Source organism: Dama dama, chromosome 31 (assembly GCF_033118175.1).
Source record: "Dama dama isolate Ldn47 chromosome 31, ASM3311817v1, whole genome shotgun sequence".
NCBI lineage: Eukaryota > Metazoa > Chordata > Mammalia > Artiodactyla > Cervidae > Dama > Dama dama.
The window spans coordinates 11,232,883-11,257,444 of NC_083711.1; the positions used below are offsets into that span (position 1 = coordinate 11,232,883).

Consider the following 24,562-nt stretch of genomic DNA (forward strand, 5'->3'; position numbering starts at 1 on the left):
ACCAGTCCTTTCTTAAGAAGTTCCCTTTGTTTATTTGGCTTCTGTTTGCCGGTCTCTTCAGAGCCTCATTTCCGCCCTGACACAGGCGGGCGGAGGTGGACTCTTATTCAGGTAGCTAGTTACGTCGCTCTGCGGGGAGGGGCTGGCACTGCGGGGACGGGCTGGCGCTGCCGGGAGGGGCTGACCCTGCTCTCTCCGTCTGCGCTGCTCAGGCTCCCGGCTGTTCTATATGGAGCGCGCCCCGCGCTGCGCGAGGTTCCAGCCCTCGGGTGTTCCACAAAAGCGCGGAATGAAAAGCTGCGCCTGCTCTCTGTGCCTTCCCCGTCAGCGCGATCCAGGCAGCCAGGGGCTTGGTGGGCGCTCTCTCCCCAGGTGTGGCGCGCCCACTCCCTTCCGCGGACCCAGTCTCAGTTTCCGCCGGCGCCAGTCGGGTGCGCGTGCCTTCTGCCCTCCGCGTCCCCAGCCCCAGTCCCCGCCCGCGCCGGTCGGGTGCCTGCGCCCTGTGTCTCGCCGCGACCTTCCCCTCCCCTTGCCTCCTGCCTCCGGCGGGGCTAGGCCGGTCCGCAGCCTGCGAGCTCGTCTCTGGACTTTCTCGGTCTCTTTGTTCTGCGAACGGCCGGCAGTGTGTTCGGGCAGGTTAATTTACTTTCTCTCTTTTGTTCTCCCACAGTTCAAGTTGGCAACTCACAGAAGCTCCCTCCGATTGTCCTCAGGGCACTCAGGCCCGGACCCTACCCCAAGCAATGCCGCCTAAGACTTACCGGGACGGATCTCCGTCCTTAGCTCTTTTGTCTCACTTTTTATCTTTTATATTTTGTCCTACCTCCTTTCAAAGACAATGGGCAGCTTTTCTCGGCGCCTGATGACCTCAGCTAGCGATCAGAAGTTGTTTTGCGAAGTTTGCTCTGCGTTCAGTTATTCTTTTGATGAATTTGTAGGAGAGAAAGTGGTCTCCCTGTCCTACTCCTCCGCCATCTTGGCTCCTCCCCCTCAAGTCACTTATTTTTTTAAAACTCAAACTACTGGGTGTAAGATAGGCTCAAGGGAGTATTATACAACATGGGAAATTCAGTAAATATTTTGTAATAACTGTAAATAGAATCTAACCTTTCAATTTGTATGAAAATTGCTTTCCCAGTGGCTCAGTGGGTAAAAAGTGTCTACAATGCAGGAGACACAGGAGACAGTTTCAATTCCTGGGCTGGGAAGATCCTTTGGAGAAGGAAATGGTAACCTACTCCAATATTCTTACCTGGAAAATCCCAAGGGCAGAGGAACCTGGCAGGTTACAGTCCAAAGGGTCACAAAGAGTCGGACACAACTGAGCATGAGCAATGGAAAAATATAGGGAATAACAAGTAAAATCCCTCTCAGTTTCTCTGGCTTGTTAGAAACCCTCAGTCTAATAGTATTATTTTATGTAAAGTGTGGAAAATGATAATAATTTTACGAGTCTTGCCTAATAAGGATAAGCATATTTTATTAGCTTTGCCTAATAAGGATAAACATATGCACACATATGCAACAAATACACACACACACATACACACACAGATATGCACACATACACACACAGATGATTTCAAAGCCACTGAATTTAGAGGACTCAACATTTATTTTAGTCTTTGTAAGAAGATGAGTCACATGAGAGACAAATTTTCAATAAAGCTGGGATTATGAAAAATAAAATGTTATTCTAGTCTTATTATCAACTAGATAAAACCCTAGGGAAGAGCAAATTAAAAAGAGATATCTTAAATTAGAAGTGCGTAGTAAAATAAGCTCTTCCGAAGCAAATTGTTATGTCATGGAGCAGGTTGATTTCAATGTTTCCCACCACACTTGATGGCACATCTAAAGGTCAGAGACTGTGGGTAACTCTCAGTCTTGCAGACCATCCCCCTGGCTACCCACATGCATCTTATATTGACACTTTCACCTCCTAAGCACCTTGAGCTGCTAAAGCGTTGGAGATTTCCACTGGGGGTATAGATGCAGCTCAGATACAGCTGTATAGACACAACTCAGCACTGACTCAGCAGTATTGAGCCTGCCTGACAGAGAATGATGTTGGGACTCTGGAAACAAGGAAGTCAAGGGGGGTACACTTTCTCTGGTTTGTGCCTTCTGCATTTGTTGCAGGAGTAGGGAGTGTGGGTGGAGGGGGGAGTCAGATTTTCACACTGCAAAGTATTATAGAAAAATAGGAAGAATATCATGGCTGGTGGGATTTTTCAATCATTCTGTCTTCAAATAAAATCATGTCAGATCTTCTGGATACTCAGCAGTATAGGCAGAAGCTGTTAACCAATATAGAGGCTAAGGAAAGAGAGGTAAAGCTTGTGGTGTTAGATGTGGGCAGTTTATGTATGTATGTATGTATGTATGTATCTCTCATCTATCCATCCAATGGGCCCAGTTCTCAGTGAATTCATAATGTTATATATGAGTAACAAAGTAAGATTAAAAATAGAAATGAAGCAATTGTTTTTATAGCCATGTGTTATGAAAGTTATAAAATATGGAAAGTTATTAGTGTTGTGCGAATCAGGAAAGAGTTCTGAGAAGATGGGGCATTTGACATGAGGCTTGAGTAGGAACTGGCCAGTCAGATAGGGGAGTGGGACAACAAGTCTTTGCATACATTTATTACCACCACCTCACAGTGCAAAAAGGACTGGAAAAGGTCGATGTTCATTCCAACCCCAAAGAAAGGCAATGCTAAAGAATGCTCAAACTACCACACAATTGCCCTCATCTCACACACTAGTAAAGTAATGATCAAAATTCTCCAAGCCAGGCTTCAACAGTATATGAACCGTGAACTTCCAGATGTTCAAGCTGGATTTAGAAAAGGCAGAGGAACCAGAGATCAAATTGCCAGCATCTGTTGGATTATCAAAAAAGCAAGATGTTCCAAAAGACCATCTATTTCTGCTTCATTGACTATGCCAAAGTCTTTGACTTGTGGATCACCACAAACTGTGGAAAATTCTGAAAGAGATGGCAACACCAGACCAACTGACCTGTCTCTTGAGAAATCTGTTTGCAGGTCAAGAAGCAACATGGAACAACAGACTGGTTCCAAATACAGAAAGGAATACATAACAGCTGTATATTGTCACCCTGCTTATTTAACTTCTATGCAGAGTACAGCATGAGAAACGCTGGGCTGGAAGAAGCACAAGCTGGAATCAAGATTGCCGGGAGAAATATCAATAACCTCAGATATGCAGATAACACCACCCTTCTGGCAGAAAGTGAAGAAGAACTAAAGAGCCTCCTGATGAAAGTGAAAGAGGCGAGTTAAAAAGTTGTCTTAAAATGCAACATTCAGAGAACTAAGATCATGACATCTGGACCACCACTTCATGGCAAATAGGTGAGGAAACAGTGGATACAGTGTCGGACTTTATTTTTTGGGACTCCAAAATCACTGCAGATGGTGATTGCAGGCATGAAATTAAAAGATGCTTACCTCTTGGAAGAAAAGTTATGGCCAACCTAGACAACATATTAAAAAGCAGAGACATTACTTTGCCAACAAAGGTTCATCTAGTCAAGGCTATGGTTTCTCCAGTGGTCATGTATGGATGTGAGAGTTGCACTATAAAGAAAGCTGAGTGCTGAAGAATTGATGCTTTTGAACTGTGGTGTTGGAAAAAGACTCTTGAGAGTCCCTTGGACTGCAAGGAGATCCAACCAGTCCATCCTAATCGAGATCAATCCTGACTATTCATTGGAAGGACTGATGTTGAAGCTGAAACTCCAATACTTTGGCCACCTGATGCGAAGAACTGACCCCTTGGAAAAGTCCCTGATTCTGGGAAAGATTGAAGGTGGGAGGAGAAGGGGATGACAGAGGATGAGATGGTTGGATGGCATCAGCGATTCAATGGACATGAGTTTGAGCAAGCTCCGGGAGTTGGTGATGGACACGGAGTCCTGGTATGCCGTGGTCCATGTAGTTGCAAAGAATCTGACATGACTGAGTGACTGAATGAACTGAACTGATTACCACCAGTGGAGGTGTGTAATCACTAAGCAGACTTAGAGGGGAACTCTCAGACTTTCTTTTTTCTCTTCAGATTATTTAGAGCACAGCCCATACCTCTTCCATAAGCAGGACAGGGCCTGGTCAGGAGGAGCATATGGCAGTGAGTTCACTAGCAGAAGACTACGAAAACTTGGCTCTGACATTCAATTGCTGTATGATTTCAAGATAGTGACTTAATCATTCTGAGCCTCAGCTTCTACCTCCAAACACTTGTTTGTCAAGTACCCACTCTATGTTTTTTAAGAGGATGTGAAAATGTTTTGAGATAATGTGTATAAAGACATTTTACTACATGCAATAGAGATGAACTGATTAGAAGGAATCTTTTCAGTATTTAATGAGAGTGTAGGCTAGGAGATTTGGGGGATTGGAAGATAGAAAAAAATATACCCTACGGAGGAAATCTATGAAATTAAGTGAAGTGAAAGTTATTCATTTGTGTCTGACTCTTTGCGACCCCTTGGACTGTAGCCTGCCAGGCTCCTCTATCCATGGAATACTCCAGGCAAGAATACTGGAGTGGGTAACCATTCCATTCTCCAGGGGTTCTTCCCAACCTAGGGATCAAATCCAGATTTCCTGCATTGCATGCAGGTTCTTTACCATTTGAACCACCAGGAAAGCCCATATATAGTCATAATTAAGGAAATCTTTAGAACATAGTTCATGTGGATATTTAAAACCTACTGTTTAATAAGTCTTTGATCTTGACTAAAATGTCTTAGTGCAAGATGATACTTAATTCAAGTTATCAAAATAAACAGTCCTAGAAATAAAATATTTTTCTACTATGGACTGATCTTTTTACTCCTGTGGAGTTTCAAAAGTATTGATATCAAATTTTTGCATAAACATGTTCCTAAGACATATGCTTTAAAAATATAACATAAAGTTATTCTTTAATTTCTGAACATGAAAATATGCATGATTCCATGCCCATTATGTTGACATAATGTTGACACTGTATTTTGGGTAATAAATTGCTATACAAAATGGCTTGGTCAGAGTGCAAAAAGGACAGTAAGAAGGTAATTTATATTCTGAGGGGTTTTGCTTCCTCATCATAAAAGCTTTTTAAATTAGGGCATACATATGTGTTATGCCATAGAATGACTTCCTTTACATTAGAAAGCTATTACATTCAGCTTTACATTACAAAGCTATTAAATTCAGATTAAATCAGGATTTCAGTACCAATAAATATGGGTATTTTAAAGCTATTATTAGACAAGAATTTAAAACTATGGAATAAGAAAAATGAGATTTTAAAAATTTAATTTTTATTGGCATATAGTTGATTTACAATGTTGTGCTAGTTTTCTGCTATACAGCAAAGTAAATCAGTTATATGTTTACCTGTATCCACTCCTTTGTCAGATTCTATTCTTATGTAGGTCATTACAGAACATTGGGTAGAGTTCCCTGTGCCTTACAGTAGATTTTTATTAGTTATCTATTTTATATATAGTAGTGTGAATATGTCATTCTCAACCTCCCAGCTTATCCCCCTCTGTCCTCCCTTTTCCCCCCAACCCTTGGCAACCATGTTTTCTACTTTTGTGACTCTATTTCTGTTTTATAAATAGGTTCATTGGTACTATTAGTTTTAGATTCCATAGAAATCTAAAAAAAGCATATCATATATTTGTCTTTCTCTGTCTGATTTACTTCATTCAGTATGAGAATTTCTAGGTCCACCTCAATACTGCAAAAAAAAAAAAAAAAAAAAAAACCAAAAAACAAAAAAACAAAGCAAAATTATTTAAAGTTAAAATTTATGTTTGGATTCTGAAAAGTACATACTTAAATAACATGGATTAATTTAATAATCACAAAATAAATATATATAGCCAAGAGGGGGAAAAAAAAAAAAAAGGAAAGTGAGATAAAGGGAATAGCATTTATTGAGTAAAATTCCTAACTGGAACACTAAATCTGTATGAAACATAAGGAAAACAATTATGTAAAAATAGTTAGGCCTCATTTTAGAAAAAAGAAATTTGTATTCAGGCAATTGAAGCATATAATCAAATGTCTTGTAGAGTACACATGGCTCTCCAATGTTTGAATATATGTTTGATTTGATTCACCCATTTTTATGGAAGAATATAGAGTCCACATTATGTATCAGGGACTATCCTCAGAGCTGGTTATTCGAGGATGCACAGAATGGGAGTTGCCTTTACTGCCTTAAACCAGTATCCAGAGATCTGAATAGAAAGGTGTTAGAAATGATGCAATAAAGATAAAAGAGCTTTTCAATAATCCAGGGATATTGACCAGACAGGGTGTGTTGGCTGTGGCACTGAAAAGTAAAATGTCTGTACCAGAGAATTTGTCAAGTAGAATTTATAGTTTTGCATTTCAAGGTGGACAGAAAAGGTAAGAAACTGAAGGATAAGAAAAATGGAATATATGTTCTTTATGTTTATGGTTAGGGATGAAACATAGCAGTGTGTTAAGATTAGACCAGTGACCAATATCAGAAATATTGGTAGAAAGATTTCTCCACTGAAGGAAAAATGTCTGATAATGAAACTTCTCAACAACTGAAGTTGGCAGCCTTGTGAAAATCCCTGTTAAAGGCATTCAATGAAGTACTCAATCACCACTCATTCCTTTGTTGTTGAAATTCAAGTATATCCAATGAAAAGAATGATCTTTTTTCCAGCCCTTCACTTTTAGTCTGTATGTGTCTCTTGTTTTGAGGTGGGTCTCTTGTAGACAGCATATATAGGGGTCTTGTTTTTGTATCCATTCAGCCAATCTTTGTCTTTTGGTTGGGGCATTCAACCCATTTACATTTAGGGTAATTATTGATAGGTGTGGTCCCGTTGCCATTTACTTTGTTGTTTTGGGTTCACGTTTATACAACCTTTCTGCATTTCCTGTTTAGAGAAGATCCTTTAGCATTTGTTGAAGAGCTGGTTTGGTGGTGCTGAATTCTCTCAGCTTTTGCTTGTCTGTAAAGCTTTTGAATTCTCCTTCATATCTGAATGAGATCCTTGCTGGATACAGTAATCTAGGTTGTAGGTTATTCTCTTTCATTACTTTCAGTATGTCCTGCCATTCCCTTCTGGCCTGGAGGGTTTCTATTGATAGATCAGCTGTTATCCTTATGGGAATCCCTTTGTGTGTTATTTGTTGTTTCTCCCTTGCTGCTTTTAATATTTGTTCTTTGTGTTTGATCTTTGTTAATTTGACTAGTATGTGTCTTGGGGTGTTTCGCCTTGGGTTTATCCTGTTTGGGACTCTCTGGGTTTCTTGGACTTGGGTGGCTATTTCCTTCCCAATTTTAGAGAAGTTTTCAGCTATTATCTCCTCGAGTATTTTCTCATGGCCTTTCTTTTTGTCTTCTTCTTCTGGGACTCCTATGATTCGAATGTTGGGGTGTTTCACAGTGTCCCAGAGGTCCCTGAGGTTGTCCTCATTTCTTTTGATCCTTTTTTCTTTTTTCCTCTCTGCTTCATTTATTTCCACCATTTTATCTTCTGCCTCACTTATCCTATCTCCTGTCTCCGTTATTCTACTCTTGGTTTCCTCCAGAGTGTTTTTGAGCTCATTCACTGCATTATTCATTTTTAATTGACTCTTTTTTATTTCTTCTAAGTCTTTATTAAACATTTCTTGCATCTTTTCAATCTTTGTCTCCAGGCTATTTATCTGCAACTCCATTTTGTTTTCAAGATTTTGGATCATTTTTATTATCATTATTCTAAATTCTTTTTCAGGTAGATTCCCTATCTCCTCCTCTTTTGTTTGACTTGGTGGGCATTTTTCATGTTCCTTTACCTGTTGGGTATTTCTTTGCCTTTTCATCTTGTTTAGATTGCTGTGTCTGGAGTGGGCTTTCTGTATTCTGGAGGTCTGTGGCTCCTTTTTATTGTGGAGGATTTACCCAGTGGGTGGGGTTAGACGATTGGCTTGTCAAGGTTTCCTGGTTAGGGAAGCTTGCGTCAGTGTTCTGGTGCTTGGAACTTGATTTCTTCTCTTTGGAGAGCAATGGAGTGCCCAGTAATGAGTTTTGAGATGGGTCTATGTGTTAGGTGTGACCTTGGGCAGCCTGTATGTTGACGTTCAGGGCTATGTTCCTGCGTTGCTGGAGAATTTGCGTGGTATGTCTTGCTCTAAAACTTATTGGCTCTTGGGTGGTGGTTGGTTTCAGTGTAGGTATGGAGGCTTTTGGACGGTCACTTATTACTTAAAGTTCCACGTAGTCGGGAGTTTTCTGGTGTTCTCAGGTTTTGGGCTTAAGTCTCCTGCCTCTGGATTTCAGTTTTATTCTTCCTGTAGTCTCAGGACCTCTCCAACTATACAGCCCTGATAAGAAAACTTCTAGGTTAATGGCGAAAAGATTCACCTCCGTTAGGGACACCCAGAGAGTTTCACAGAGTTACATGAAGAAGAGGAGAGGGAGGAGGGAGATAGAGATGAGCAGGAGGAGAAAAAGGGGGACTCAAGAGGAGAGAGACAGATCTACGCAGCTGTCTGTTCCCAGAGTGTTCTCTGTAGCCCAGACACCTACAGAGGTTCACAGAATTGGATTGGGAAGAGAAGGGGAAAGGAGGAAATAGAGGTGTTCTGAGGTAGAAAACAGAGAGTCAAGATTGGGAGAGAATAATCAACACACTCCTGAATAAAAATGGGAACTGAATTTCGGTTTTAATAATAGGGCTTCTCTTCTCTTCTTTTTTTCTTTTTTGTAAGGTTACAGTGTATTGAAAATGAAAATTAAGGAGTAGTAGAGGAGTACTAGAGGACTTTAAAAGAAATAAGAGAAAAAGAAAAATAGAAAATAGAAGAGAAAAAGAAAAGAAAAAAAAAAGAAAAAAAAAATTTTTTCCCTAATTAAAAAAAATCGTAAAAATCTATGAAAATGAAAGTTAAGGAGTAATGGGGGAGTAATAAGGAATTTTAAAGGAAAATAAAAGAGAAAAAAGAATAAATTAAAAATTAAAAAAATAAAAAAAAACCTTTTTTTTTCTTACTTAAAAAAAAAAAATAGTGAAAATATATCTAGGAATTTCTCTGGAGTGGTTGCGGTCAGTGTGGGTTCGGCTCAGTTTCAGATAGCTCCTCGTTCCAGCTTTCGCTTCTCGATATCTACAGGCCCCTTCCGGTGTAGTCGGTGTTTTCTACAGGGATTTTAATATGTTGCACCAGTCCCTTCTGAAGCGGTTCCCTTTGTTTATTTGGATTCTGTTTGCCGGTCTCTTCAGAGCCTCATTTCCGCCCTGACACAGGAGGGCGGAAGTGGACTCTTATTCAGGTAGCTAGTTCCGTCGCTCTGCGGGGAGGGGCTGACGCTGCTCTCTCCTCTGCGCCGCTCAGGCTCCCGGCTGTTCTATATGGAGCGCGCCCCGTGCTGCGCGCGGTTCCAGCCCTCGGGTGTTCCACAAAAGCGCGGAAGGAGAAGCTGCGCCTGCTCTCTGTGCCTTCCCCGTCAGAGCGGTCCAGGCAGCCAGGGGCTTGGTGGGCGCACTCTCCCCAGGTGTGGCGCGCCCCCTCCCCTCCGCGGTCCCAGTCTCAGTTTCCGCTGGCGCCAGTCGGGTGCCTGCGCCTTCTGCCCTCCGCGTCCCCAGCCCCAGTCCCCGCCCGCGCCGGTCGGGTGCCTGCGCCCTGTGTCTCGCCGCGACCTTCCCCTCCCCCCTGCCTCCTGCCTCCGGCGGGGCTGGGCTGGTCCGCAGCCTGCGAGCTCTTCTCTGGACCTTCTCAGTCCCTTTGTTCTGCGAACGCCGGCAGTGTGTTCGGGCCGGTTAATTTTCTCTCTCTCTTTTACTCTCCCACAGTTCAAGTTGACAACTCACAGAAGGTCCCTCTGATTGTCCTCAGGGCACTCAGGCCCGGACCCTACCCCAAGCAATGCCGCCTAAGACTCCCTTCCCGGGATGGCTCTCCGTCCTTAGCTCTTTTGTCTCACTTTTTATCTTTTATATTTTGTCCTAGCTCCTTTCGAAGACAATGGGCTGCTTTTCTGGGTGCCTGACGACCTCAGCTAGCGATCAGAAGTTGTTTTGTGAAGTTTGCTCTGCGTTCAGTTATTCTTTTGATGAATTTGTAGGAGAGAAAGTGGTCTCCCCGTCCTACACCTCTGCCATCTTGGCTCCTCCCCAAGAATGATCTTCTTGACTTTATACTCCCTTCCATTTTGGATTTCATGGCTGTTACAGTGAAAAATAATCTAAGTTTTGGAGTCTACCAGATTCAAAAAAGTTGATTTAAATAAAATCTAGAAACTAAGATAAGCAAACAAAAACAAACAAAGCAACATAGTTTTTTTTGGACTGAATGTTTGGTCATCAAAGTTTGAAAGTTTGGTATGAAGTTACGTTTCAATTAGTAAGGCAAGACCTAGGTTCAATAAACTTTGACAGGTGCTCCGACATGTGTCTGCACATAGGAGCCAAGAGCAGTAGTGGCGGCTTAGTTGCTAGGTCATGTCAGACTCTTTGAACCCCATGGACTATATAGCCCACCAGGCTCCTCTGTCCTTGGGATTTCTCAGGCAAGAACACTGGAGGGGGTTGCCATTTCCTCCTCCAGGGGATCTTCAAGACCCAGGGATCAAACCTACATCTCTTGCATTGCAGGCAGATTCTTTCGTGAGCCACCAGGGAAGCCCCAGAAGCCAAGAGAAGGATGATCCAGTTCAGACAATAACATGGAGGGAAGGCATGTCACAGGAGCTGATTACAGACCTGAGTTTTGATGTACAAATAGTTTCTTTAAGCTGAGAAATTTGGTGGCAAGAAAAATATTAATGCAGAAGAAATGATACTCATTTTCCTCTTTTACATGTCAAAAAGGTTAGTGTGTTAGAGAGGATTATTTAGAAGAAAGGAGACATATATTTTGAAGTCACAATGAACATTTTTATAGGAGGTTGAAAACTTCTGATTAATGTACATATGAATAAGGATAAAATTGAGTTCTGTGGTACTTGATGTCATCAGTGTATTAGGAGCTGAAGATGGCCTTTTGCTGTAAGTATCAAAGTGACCTACTTACCTTTAGCATTTGAACTAAATGTGTAAGGAACAGTAGTGACAGAAGAGGGAAAGAATGATTGAATGAGGGGAATGGACTAACATCTCATAACACAAAACTCTGATAAGGCTGTATGTGAAAAAATTAGTTTCTGGTCTAACTGAGGTCTTCTGATTCTTCAGCCAAATAAAGTTGGTTAAATTGTTAAAGTCTCCTCAATGGTGATACTCAGGTAGCCACAAAAGAGAGAGAGAGAAAAAGAGGGCTACCCCACTTGAACAGGACCTTCCATTGCCTGGTGCATGGAAGAAGAAAATATAAGAAAAAACACATACAGCATACTGTCTCCACAACTGTAAGTATTCACTCTTCCAGGGAATGGACTTCATTTTGAATTATCAGATACTGATCAGATTCTTAGGATTTGAGGAGAGCTGGACAAGGCAGGGGTAAGGAGTGCAGAAAGGCTAGGAGAGAATGGACAGGAAGTTGCAATGATTCAGGAAAGGAGACAGGAATATTCCTTTTCCTGTGGTCAGAAGCAGGTATTTTGGAAAAATGAGAGAGAAAAGGAGGCAAAATTATCTGATGTTCCCCAACAAGCTTGTCTTATAAGATATGTTAAATGATGGGAGGTTTTGAAAATGACCAGCTTTGGGTCACACGATTCTACTAAGACAGTTTGTCAGCAGAACAAATTAAAGTGAAGCTCTTAAAACAAACCAGGAGTCTCCAAAATAATGAGCTATTTTAAGTAAATATTATTGACTGTCAGTGGCAACGTGACTGGCTCATGATGTTGCTTCCATATTTGTTGTCTATGTCAGGGAATGAATGGTATGCTCTGCCAATTACTGACAGTATATAAAGGTCCACGGGAAGGAGAAGACACACACTTCAGAAACATCCTCTCGCAGTCCACCTGAATCCTCTTCCCTTGGCAACATGTGTTGTAACTACTATGGCAACTCCTGTGGCTATGGCTGTGGAAACAGCTATAGCTGTGGACTCAGCCCCTACTATGGCTGTGGATATGGAGCTAGATATGGCTGTGGATACGGCTCAGGATACGGCTGTGGCTATGGAACAGGATATGGCTGTGGATTTAGCCCCTATTATGGCTGTGGTTATGGAACCAGATATGGCTGTGGATATGGCTCTGGCTCTAGCAGCTACTGGCCAGTTTGCTACAGGAGATATTATTCTTCTTGCTGCTAGAACATCACCATCTTAGCCTAATTTGCTTCTGAAATGAGGAATCTAAAGATAATACTGCTTCGAGGATCTGTACCCATGATTTGCACTTTCAAGAAATTGCATGCCTGACAGAGGCTTTGACCTCCAACTACCCATTTTTCGATTGACGTCCTTGAGGTCTGAAGTTCAATGGTGATATCATCTGACACTTCCAAATGTTAGCCTCTATTCCCTTAATCTCTGAGTCTCTGTTATGACTGTGTTAATGACCCTAACATTCTGTAGCATGGATAACCCCTTATTCTCAATAAAAATGGCTCATTGCTTCTAACAAATCTCTGTGTACTGCTTATGTATTAGTCTTTCTTGAGGTGCTATGGCCTCTTTCGAAGACTGGGCTAACAGAGTGCTTGAACCTTGAGTTCTTTGATATAACTCAAGCATTTCTTCTCGTATTTGCACCAAAAATAATACCTTCTCCAACTATTTCTTGTATCTCACATGCTCAGGCACTCACATACCCAGGCACAAATCTCACAGTATTTCAGAACCGAGCTTTGCAAATCTCATCATGTCGAGAATGGGGTGGAGGCAGAATGACACATTCAGGTGGCCATGACAAAGTCCAGGTAGAGAAGAGACGACCTGACTTCCTAATGGAGTAATGGGATAGAAGGATACTTCCCAGAAGTAATGAGAAATTGGGAGCAGTGTTGGGTGTTATGCACTTGAGAATAAAGAACTAAGGAATGTATATTCTTTGCAGGCAAAGATGGAGAAGCTCTATACAGTCATCAAAAATAAGACTGGGAGCTGACTGTGGCTCAGATCATGAACTCCTCTATTGCTAAATTCAGATTTCAGTTGAAGAAAGTGGGGAAAACCACTAAACCATTCAGGTATGACCTAAATCAAATCCCTTACAAATATACAGTGGATGTGAGACATAGATTTAAAGGACTAGATCTGATGACCAGAGTGCCTGATGAACTATGGACAGACTTTGTGACATTGTACAGGAGAGAGGAATCAAGATCATCCCCAAGAAAAAGAGATGCAAAAAAGTAAAATGGCTGTCTGAGGAGGCCTTACAAATAGCTGTGAAAAGAAGAGAAGTGAAAAGCAAAGGAGAAAAGGAAAGATAGACCCATTTGAATGCACAGTTCCAAAGAATAGCAAGGAGAGATAAGAAAGCCTTCTTCAGTGATCAGTGCAAAGAAATAGAGGAAAACAATAGAATGGGAAAGACTAGAGATCTCTTCAAGAAAATTAGAGATACTAAGGGAATATTTCATGCAAGTTGGGCTCAATAAAGGATAGAAATGGTATGGAGCTAACAGAAGCAGAAGATATTAAGAAGAGGTGGGAAGAATACAAAAAAGATCTTCACGACCCAGATAATCACAATAATGTGATCACTCACCTAGAGCCACACACCTTGGAATGTGAAGTCAAGTGGGCCTTAGAAAGCATCACTACGAACAAACCTAGTGGAGGTGATGGAATTCCAGTTGAGCTATTTCAAATCCTGAAACTTGATTCTGTGAAGGTGCTGCACTCAATATGCCAGCAAATTTGGAAAACTCAGTAGTGGCCACAGAATTGCAAAAGGTCAGTTTTCATGACAATCCTAAAGAAAGGCAATGCCAAAGAATGCTCAAACAACTGCACAACTGCACTCATCTCACATGCTAGTAAAGTAATGCTCAAAATTCTCCAAGCCAAGTTTCAGCAATATGCAAACCGTGAACCTCCAGATGTTCAAGGTGGATTTAGAAAAGACAGAGGAACCTGAGATGAAATTGCCAACATCTGCTGGATCATCAAAAAAGCAAAAGAGTTCCAGAAAAACATCTACTTCTGCTTTACTGACTATGCCATAACCATCGACTGTGGAAATTTCTGAAAGAAATTACAATAAACTGTGGAAAATTCTGAAAGAGATGGGAATACCAGGCCACCTGACCTGCCCTTTGAGAAACCTGTATGCAGGTCAGAAAGCAACAGTTAGAACTGGACATGGACCAACAGACTGGTTCCAAATAGGGAAAGGAGTACATCAAGGCTGTATATTGTCACTCTGCTTATTTAACTTCTATGCAGAGTACATCATGAGAAATGCTGGGCTGGAAGAAGCACAAGCTGGAATCAAGATGGCTGGGAGAAATATTAATAACCTCAGATATGCAGATGACACCACCCATATGGCAGAAAGTGAAGAAGAACTAAAGAGCCTCCTGATGAAAGTGAAAGAGGAGAGTGAAAAAGTTGGCTTAAAGCTCAACATTCAGAAAACTAAGATCATGGCATCTGGTCCCATCACTTCATGGCAAATAGATGGGGAAACAGTGGAAGCAGTGGCTGACTTTATTTTTCTGGGCTCCAAAATCACTGCAGATGGTGAGTGCAGCCATGAAATTAAAAGATGTTTACTCCTTGGAAGGAAAGTTATGAACAACCTAGACAGTATATTAAAAAGGAGACACATTACTTTGCCAACAAAAGTCTGTCCAGTCAAGGCTATGGTTTTTCCAGTGTTCATGTATGGATGTGAGATTTGGACCATAAAGAAATCTGAGTGCAGAAGAATTGATGCTTTTGAACTGTGATTTTGAAGAAGACTCTTGAGAGTCCCTGAAGCTGAAACTCCAATACTTTGGCCACCTGATGAGAAGAGCTGACTCATTTGAAAAGATCCTGATGCTGGGAAAATTGAGGGCAGGAGGAAAGGGGATGGGAGAGGATGAGATGTTTGGATGGCATCACCGACTCAATGGACATGAGTTTGGGTAAGCTCTGGGAATTGTGGTGGACAGGGAGACCTGGCATGGAAGATGCCTGGTTCATGGGGTTGCAGAGTTGGAAACGATCAAGTGACTGAACTGAACTCAACTGAATCATTTCATCTCTACTGCATGTTGTAAAATGTCTTTATATACATTATCTCAATTCATTTTTACATCCTCTTAGAATAAATAGAGTGGGTATTTGACAAACAAGTGTTGGGAGAAAGAAGCTGAGGCTCAGAGTGATTAAGTCACTATCTTGAAATCACACAGCAGTTGAGTGTCAGAGCCAAGTTTTCATAGTCTTCTGCTAGTGAGCTCACTGCCACGTAGTCCTGCTGGCCAGGCCGTCCCACTCCTGCTTATGGAAGTAGTATGCGCTGTGCTCTAAATAATCTTAAGAGAATAAGGAAAGCCTGAGAGTTCCTCTTTAAGTCTGATTAATGATTACACACCTCCACTGGTGGTAACAAATGCACAGAAAGACTTGTTGTCCCAATCCCCTATCTGATTGGCCAGTTTCTACTCAAGCCTCAAGTCAAGTGCCCCATCTTCTCAGAACTCTTTCCTGACTCTCACAACACTAATAACCTTCCATATTTTATAGCGTTCAAAACACATGGCTAAAAAAAAATTACATCATTTCTTTTTAAAATCTTACTATGATACTCCTACATAAAATTATGAATTCACTGAGAAGTAGGCCCATTGGATGGATAGAGGAGAGATTCACACATAAATACATACATCGGTTCAGTTCAGTTCGTTCAGTCACTCAATTCTATCCAACTCTTTGCAACTCCGTGGACTGCAGCATGCCAGGCCTCCCTGTCCATCACCAACTCCTGGCCAAATTCATGTCCATTGAGTCGGTGATGCCATCCAACTGTCTCATCCTCTGCCATTCCCTTCTCCTCCCACCTTCAATCTTTCCCAGCATCAGGATCTTTTCAAATGAGTCAGCTCTTCTCATCAAGTGGCCAAAGTATTGGACTTTCAGCTTCAGCATCAGTCCTTGCAATGAACACCCAGGACTGATCTCCTTTAGGATGGACTGGTTGGATCTCTTGCAGTCCAAGGGACTCTAAAGAGTCTTCTCCAACACCACAGTTTAAAAGCATCAATTCTCCTACACTCAGCTTTCTTTATAGTCGAACTCTCACATCCATACATGACCACTGGAAAAACCATAGCCTTGACTAGATGGACCTTTGTTGACAAAGTAATGTCTCTGCTTTTTAATATGCTGTCTAGGTTGATCATAACTTTCCTTTCAAGGAGTGACCTGTGACCTGTGACGTCGCTCAGTCATGTCCAACTCTTTGTGACCCCATGGACTGTGGCCTACCAGGCTCCTCAGTCCTTGGAATTTTCCAGGCAAGAGTACTGGAGCGGGTTGCCATTTCCTTCTCCAGAGGATCTTCCCAACCCAGGGATTGAACCCAGGTCTCCCGCACTCCAGGCAGACGCTTTACCGTCTGAGCCACCAGGGAAGCCCTTTTGAGGAGTAAGCTTCTTTTAATTTCATGGCTGCACTCACCATCTGCAGTGATTTTGGAGCCCCCAAAAATAGTTAGTCACTGTTTCCCCATCTATTTGCCATGAAATGATGAAACCGGATGCCGTGATCGTAGTTTTCTGAATGTTGAGCTTTAAGCCAACTTTTTCACTCTCCTCTTTCACTTTCATCAAGTGGCTCTTTAGTTCTTCACTTTCTGCCATACAGGTGGTGTCATCTGCATATCTGAGCTTATTGATATTTCTCCCAGCAATCTTGATTCCAGCTTGTGCTTCTTCCAGCCCAGTATTTCTCATGATGTATTCTGCATAGAAGTTAAATAAGCAGAATGACCATATACAGTGTTGGGGTACCCCTTTCCTATTTGGAAACAGTCTGTTGTTCCATGTTCACAGTATGTAGAAACAAAGGATGCTACTAATTCTCCAGGGCACAGAACAACATGTAATAGCTAAAAGAAAAATAATCCAGAATATCACTAGTACTGAGCATAGAAACATTACAGTGTAGCTGTGTGTTTACAAATAAGTTTCTCTCTCTATGGATGTCTAAATCCAAACCTACTCTTCCTTCTCACTCTAAGCTAAACATCTAAACTTTCTATTGCCAAACATGTAGGAAAAAAAATGTGTAGCTTTTTAAAGTTTCAATTCAGCTCAGTTCAGTTCAGTTGCTCAGTCATGTCTTATTCTTTGCCACCTCATGGACTGCAGCAAGCCAGGCTTCCCTGTCCATCACCAACTCCCAGAGCTTGCTCAAACTCACATCCATTGAGTCCGTGAGGCCATCCAACCACCTCATCCTCTGTTGTCCTCTTCTTTCCTGCCTTCAGTCTTTCCCAGCATCAGGGTCTTTTCAAATGAGTCAGTTCTTCACACCAGGTAGTCAAAGTTCTGGAGCTTCATCTTCAGCATCAGTCCTCCCAATGAATATTCAGGACTGATTTCCTTTAGGATGGACAGGTTGGATCTCCTTGCAGTCCAAGGGATTCTCAAGAGTCTTCTCCAACATCACAGTTCAAAAGCATCAATTATTTGGCATTTATTTTTCTTTATAGTCCAACTCTCACATCCAGATATGACTACTGGAAAAACTACAGCTTTGACTAGATGGACCTTTCTCATCAAAGTCATGTCTCTGCTCTTTAATATGTTGTCTTGGTTGGTCATAGCTTTTCTTCCAATGAGCAAACATCTTTTAATTTCATGGCTGCAATCACCATATTCAGTAATTTTGGAGCCAGGAAAATAAAATCTCTCACTGTTTCCACTGTTTCCCCATCTATTTGCCATGAACTGATGGGACCAGATGCCATAACCTTAGTTTTCTGAATGTTGAGTTTTAAGCCAGCTTTTTCATTCTCCTCTTTCACTTTCATCAAGAGGCTCTTCAGTTCCTCTTTACTTTATGCCATAAAGGTGGTGTCATCTGCATATCTGAGGTTATTTATATTTCTCCCACTAATCTTGATTCCAGCTTGTGCTTCATCCAGCCTGGCATTTTGTATGATGTACTCTGCTTAGAAGATAAATAAGTAGGGAGACAGTATACAGCCTTGACTTACTCCTTTCCCAATTTGGAACCAGTTCATTGTTCCATGCCCAGTTCTAACTGCTGCTTCTTGACCTGCATACAGGTTTCTCTGGTGGCAGGCAAGGTGGTCTGGTATTCCCATGTCTTAAAAAATTTTCCACAGTTTATTGTGATCCACACAGTCAAAGGCTTTGGTGTAGTCAATAAAGCAGAAGTAGATGTTTTTCTGCAACTCTCTTGCTTGTTCTATTTATTTTATTTTTTTCAGTTGGATTTTCATTTATTTGCAACATAGGAACTTACCAAAATAAAATATATTAGTTGTAATATCATTAAAAACCACCAAATTCCTAGGAATATATTTTATAAAATATATATAAACCTCTATACTAAAAATTATTACTACAGAAAATTATTAAGAAAGACTGAAGAAAATCTAAGTAAAGATTAGATGGATTAGACATATTAGCATATTGCAAATCTATCAGTTCTCCCCATTTTGATCTACAAATTCAAAATCTCATTAGATTTTATAGTGCCAATTGACTGACTAGCACTATCAATTGTTCCATTTTAAAGTTTGGTGCGGGGGGGGGGGTGTTATTTTTGTTTATCTCACTTGCTTAGGTGTAACACTATCTTTCGTAGTCAAGCAGATTCCAATACTTGTTATTTTTTACTATAAGAACCATTACATCTTCTATTGTACACCCAAATTTCAACAACAGTGAAATGAGTGGTAATCCAGTACTTTATTGAATGCCTTTAGAAGGAATTTTCATCAAGCTTCTGATTTCATTTTCTGAGAATTTTCAATATTAGGCATTTTTCTTTCAGTTGAGAAATCATTCAACCTTTTTTTTTTCTTCTATTGATCACTGGTATAATCTTATGACTCTGCTATGTTTAATCACAAATGATAGGCATAAAGAAAATATGTCCTCATTCCAATTGTCATTATGCTGCAGTTTTCTTACCTTTCCTATCCTCCTTGTGATTTGAAATTATAAGGTATGCTTCACAAGTTCTCTACAATACACACTTTGCTTTTCAATACCACTGCCAAAGCAGAATTTCTGGCCACAATTCCCATGATTTACTGAAAAGTCGTCCATCTTTATTGCATTATTTCTAAACCTTTTCATTCAAGCCTCCCCATACCTAATGATGATTGCAGAACCCCCTCATTTTGTGCATCATGGAATAACCAGCTCTGATTATAATACCTTGCATATAAGTTGGGCTCAATTAATATTTCTCTAATAAAAATTGATAGATTAAGTCAAATTGTATTCAAATATTTGTGTCTAATTTGTAAACTAATTGATATTTGGACTGATTATCACCCTTTTGTCATTTCACTGAGCTGAATGTCTTGTGTTCTTTAACTAGCGAAAGTATGAATGTGTTAGTTGCCCAGTTGTGTCCAGCTCTTTGCAACCCCATGGACTGTAGCCTACTGGCTCCTCTATCCATGGAATACTTCAGGCAGGATATTGGGTTGGATAGTCATTGCCTTCTGCAGGGGATCTTCCCAACCCAAGGACTGACCCCAGGTCTGTGCTCCAGGCAGATTCCTTCCTGTCTGAGTCACCAAGGAAGCCCTCTTTGACTAAGGGAGTCACCACGTTTCAGATTTTGAAGGTATGTTAAGAGTTAGTTTGTCAAGACTCTTTAATGGATGTGTAAGCTATCTCATACATGCTTACTAAATCATATTCTTCCAAAACTTCGTGGATTTCTTTTCCCCCTTTACATTTGCTACTATCCTTTTGAATCTTTCTTTACAATTGGCATGAGATATCACAAGGTCAAAATACCTCTCTGAAATATCTTATTAATGCTTCAATCTTTACTCTCTTTCCAAGTAAACTGTTTTATTCCCACATCCCAACTGTCAGTTTGAAATTGGGAGGGGGGATCAGGATAGGGAACACATGTAAACCCATGGCTGATTCATGTCAATGTATGGCAAAAACCACTACAATAAAAAAAAAGAAATTATATTAATTTTTAAAAATTTTTTATTCTTCACCTACTAGAATGTAAACACTGTGAGAATAGGAAATGTTTCTACAATTTTTCTGCTTTGTCTTCAGTGTCTAAGATGAGACCCTTTCAAAACTACTCAAAATTATTTATCAACTAAGTGATTGAAATCAATTTCAACATCAATATATACAAACAAATACATTTGCATTTCCATCAAAAGCAGATGATATGATAGAATGTTTTGACTTTCACATGCATTCTTCAGTTCTTTAGTCTCATGTGCTTGACACCTATCTCTTCTTCTTATTTTCATATATGCTGGAAAATTTCCCTTCCTTTCCATTATTCTTTTAAGTACTCAAGCCACCTCTTCTCTATTTTGGAATTTGCTTTAACTTCCTCAATAAAGTATCATTCCTCCTCCTCTTTCACCTCCAGCTCCATCCCAGACACAGAGAGATTTGAAAAGCACAGTCCTGAAACAGTGAGATTTGTGCTTATATATGTGAGTGCCTAAGTATGTGAAAACCAAGAAATAGGTGGGAAAAGCATTATTTCTGATGTAGGTATAAAAGAAAAGCTTATATCAAGAAGGACGTCAAAGTTTAGCTTCACATTTGCTCAGTTTTCAACAGAGGCCATAACACCTCAAAACAAAAATTATGCACAAGCAAATACACAGAGATTTGTTAGAAACAATGAACCATTTTTATTGATAACAAGGGATTTCCCCAACAGTAGGACATTGGGTTCTTTACAACAGAGAGTCAGAGATTAAGGGAGATAAAGGTTAACATTTGGAAAAAAGACAGATGAAACCTCCATGGAAATTCAGGCCTCAAAGATGCCAATCTAAAAACGTGTAGTTGAAGGTTCAAGCTCTGTCTTGCACGTAATTTCTTGCATATATATATCATGACTGAACAATCCTTGAATCAGCATTATCTTAGATGTGTGGTTTCAGACATAAATGATGTTTTAGGTGGTGATGTTCTAGCAGCAAGAAGAATAACATCTGTAGCAGACTGGCCCTAAGATGCTGATGAAACTGCAGGGCACAAGAAGCCCCCAACAAGAAAAAAATCTTGTCCAAACTGTCAGTAGTATTAAGAAAAGAAATCTTGGTTTATAGCTACATATTTGTAAATGTTTCTCTATCTGTAGATTCCTAAATCCGAACATATCCAGTCTTCTCACTCTAAATAAACACTGGACCTTTCCATCGTCAAACACGTTGACAAAATTTTTTTGTTTGTGGAGTTTTGTTTTGCATATCTTACTTGTATAGATTTTACTTTCATTCACCATTTTCAGAATCAGGAAGGCTCCAAATTTCGAAGTTTTCTGTTTTTTATTCAGCTGTAGTTGATTTACAATATTGTGTTAGTTTTGGGTGTAGAGCATAATCATTCAATGTTTTTGAAGATTATCTTCCATTAAATATTATTACAACATAATAAATAATTCACCATGCTATATAATATATCTTTATTGCTCATCTGCTTTATAAACTGTAGTTTGCATCTGCTAATCCAGTGGCACTAATTGGTCCCTCCCCTTCACTCTCCCCTCTGGTAACCAAAAAGATTGTTTTCTATATCTTTGGGTCTCTTCTGTCTTACATGTGCTTTCATTTCACAATTTTTAGAGTTTTCATATAAGTGAAGTAATACAGTATTTGTCTTCCTGTGTCTGACTTATTTGTAGAACCAATTAAATGGATTTTTAAAAATTTTCTCTTCCTAATATTTCATAATTAGTGTATAGAAACACAACAGGTTTCTCTATACTAATCTTGTAACATACAATCTACTGAATTAACTTATTAGTTCTAATAGGTTTTCAGTGAAGACTTTAGAGTTCTCTATACAAAGTACATCATCTGCAAGTAGTGATAGCGTTTACCTCTTTCTTTCCAATATGTTGTATTTCTTCTTGTTTGCTGCAGCTAAAATGTCCAATTCTACTTTAAATAAAAGTGGTGAGAGTGAGCATCCTTGTCTTATTCCTGAATTTAGTAGGAAAGGTTTCATCTTTTCACCAATAAGTATTATGTTGGCTATGGATTTGTCATAAACAGTCTTTGTTATATTCAGATATTTTCCCCCTAAAACCACTTTGATGAGAGTTTTTACCATGAATGGATGCTGATTTTTTTAAACTATTTTTACTCATTTATTGAAGTGACGATGTATTTTTTGTCTTTCTTTTTGTTAACATGGGTGTATCACATTGATTGATTTGCATATGTTAAACTGTCTTTGTGACCCTGGATTAAATCCAACTTGATCACTGTGAATGACACTTCTTTGTATTTTTTAATTTAGTTTGCTAATATTTTGTTGAGATTTTTTTTTTTTCTTTTTTGGTAGTGTCTTTCTCTAGTTTTGGTAACAAGGTAATAGTGGTCTAGTATTGGAATAAATTAGGTAATGTTCCCTCATCTCAATTAGTTGGAATAACTTGTGAAGGATAAGTATAAGTTCTTTTCTATATGTTTGGTACAATTCCCCTTTGCTGGAAATTTTTTGAATTGCTGCTTTAATTTCACTTCTAGTGATCAGTCTGTTCAAATTATCTGTTTCTTCTTAACTTAGTCATGGTATTCTCTGTGTTTCTAGAAATTTGCATTTCTTCTAGGTTATCCAATTTGTTAGTTTATAATTGTTCACAGCATTCTCTTATGATTTTTTGTATATCTGTGATATTGTATTTTTTTCCTATTTCATTTCTTATCAAACTTCAACTGATTTTTTATGGTGAACACTATGAAATCCAAATTGAATGGAGTAAAAAATCTGAAAGGTGATTCTTTATGCTGGACACTCCCATTTTAACAACAAAAAATTAGTCATAATCCAGTATTTTATAGACTGGAATGACTTCAACAGGAATTTTCACCAAGCTGCTGATTTCATTTTCTGAGAACATTAATTATTAGACAGTTTTATTTCAGTTAAGAAATCATTCTACCTATTTTTTCCTGTTATTGGTCACTGCTCTAATCTGATGATTCTACTATGTTTAATCCCTAAGAATAGGCATAAAGAAAATATATTTCCATTCCAATTTTTACCATTCTATAGTTTCTTTCCTTTTCTGTCTTCCTTGACGTTCAAAACTATGAATTCTACTTCATAAATTCTCTAGTATAGATACTTTGCAATACTGCTGCCAGCAGATACTTTATCATCACAATCCCCCAGGATTATTGAAAAGTCTTCTATTTATTGCATTACTTCTAACACATTTCCTTTCAAACCTCTGGATATTGATCCATAAGAACAACAAAAATATATATTCTTTGTATCACTGAATATCCTGCTCTGAGAAGAGTATCTGGCACATAATATGCACTCAATCAATATTTCTCCAATAAAAAGGGATAGATTAAGTCAAACATTGCTGTGTCAGTATAAGGTATTTGGATAGATTGTCATCATTTTCTAATTTTTCCAAAGCTGTGTGTCTCAAGTGTTCTTTACTGGAGTCACACATTTCATGTTTTTAAGGTATGTTAAAAGTTAAAATGTAAATACTCTTCCTGGATATAGAAATTATCTCATATGTGTCTAATCATATTCTTCCAAAACTTAGAGCATTTCTCTTCCTTTTTTACACTTGCTACTGTCCTTTTAAATCTTCTTTTGCAATTGATATCAGCTCATTTTTCACAAGTTCAAAATGCCTCCCTCAACTGTCTCTGTAATACTTCAATCCTTACTCTTTTTCTATTCAGCAGTTTTAGTTCCCTACCCCAATTGTCAGTCTGAAATCATCTTAATATTTTTACTGATCATTTTTTTAGCTTCAAGTGCTAGATTATAAAACCTGTGAGAGCAGTAAGGTTGTCTATAATTTTTCCACTTTGTCTTCACTAAGATAAGACCCTCTCAAAGCTACACATAGCTATTTGTCAATTAAATGGCTGAAACCAATCTCCTAAAGGTCAATATATGCAAAATATTCAATACTGTCATTATCTGTTCAGTCCAGTCACTCAGTCATGCCTGACTCTTTGCAATTCCATGGACTGCAGCACGCCAGGCCTCCCTGTCCATCACCAACTCCCAGAGCTTGCTTAAACTCATGTGCATTGAATCGGTGATGCCATCCAACCTTCTCAGCCTCTGTTGTCCCCTTCTCCTCCTGCCTTCAATCTTTCCTAGCATCAGAGTCTTTTCAAATGAGTCAGTTCTTTGCATCAGGTGGCCAAAATAGCAGAGTTTCAACTTCAGCATCAGTCCTTCCAATGAATATTCAGGATTGATCTCCTTTAGGATGGACTGGTCTGATCTCCCTGCAGTCCAAAGGACTCTCCAGAGTCTTCTCCAACACCACCGGTCTAAAGCATCAATTCTTCAGCATTCAGATTTCTTTATAGTCTGACTCTCACATCCATACATGACTACTGGAAAAACCACAGCTTTGACTAAATAGACCTTTGTTGGCAAAGTAATGCTGTCTAGGTTGGTCATAGCTTTTCTTCCA

At 39.6% G+C, this 24,562-nt stretch overlaps 1 protein-coding gene across 1 annotated transcript; it reads left to right on the top strand.

The window, feature by feature from the left end:
• The first annotated feature begins 11,989 nt into the window (after positions 1–11,989).
• LOC133049948 (keratin-associated protein 21-1-like) lies at positions 11,990–12,262 on the top strand. The gene has a single exon (XM_061134030.1). It carries the CDS (start codon positions 11,990–11,992, stop codon positions 12,260–12,262), a length of 273 nt encoding a protein of 90 aa, XP_060990013.1.
• The last annotated feature ends 12,300 nt before the right edge of the window (positions 12,263–24,562 follow it).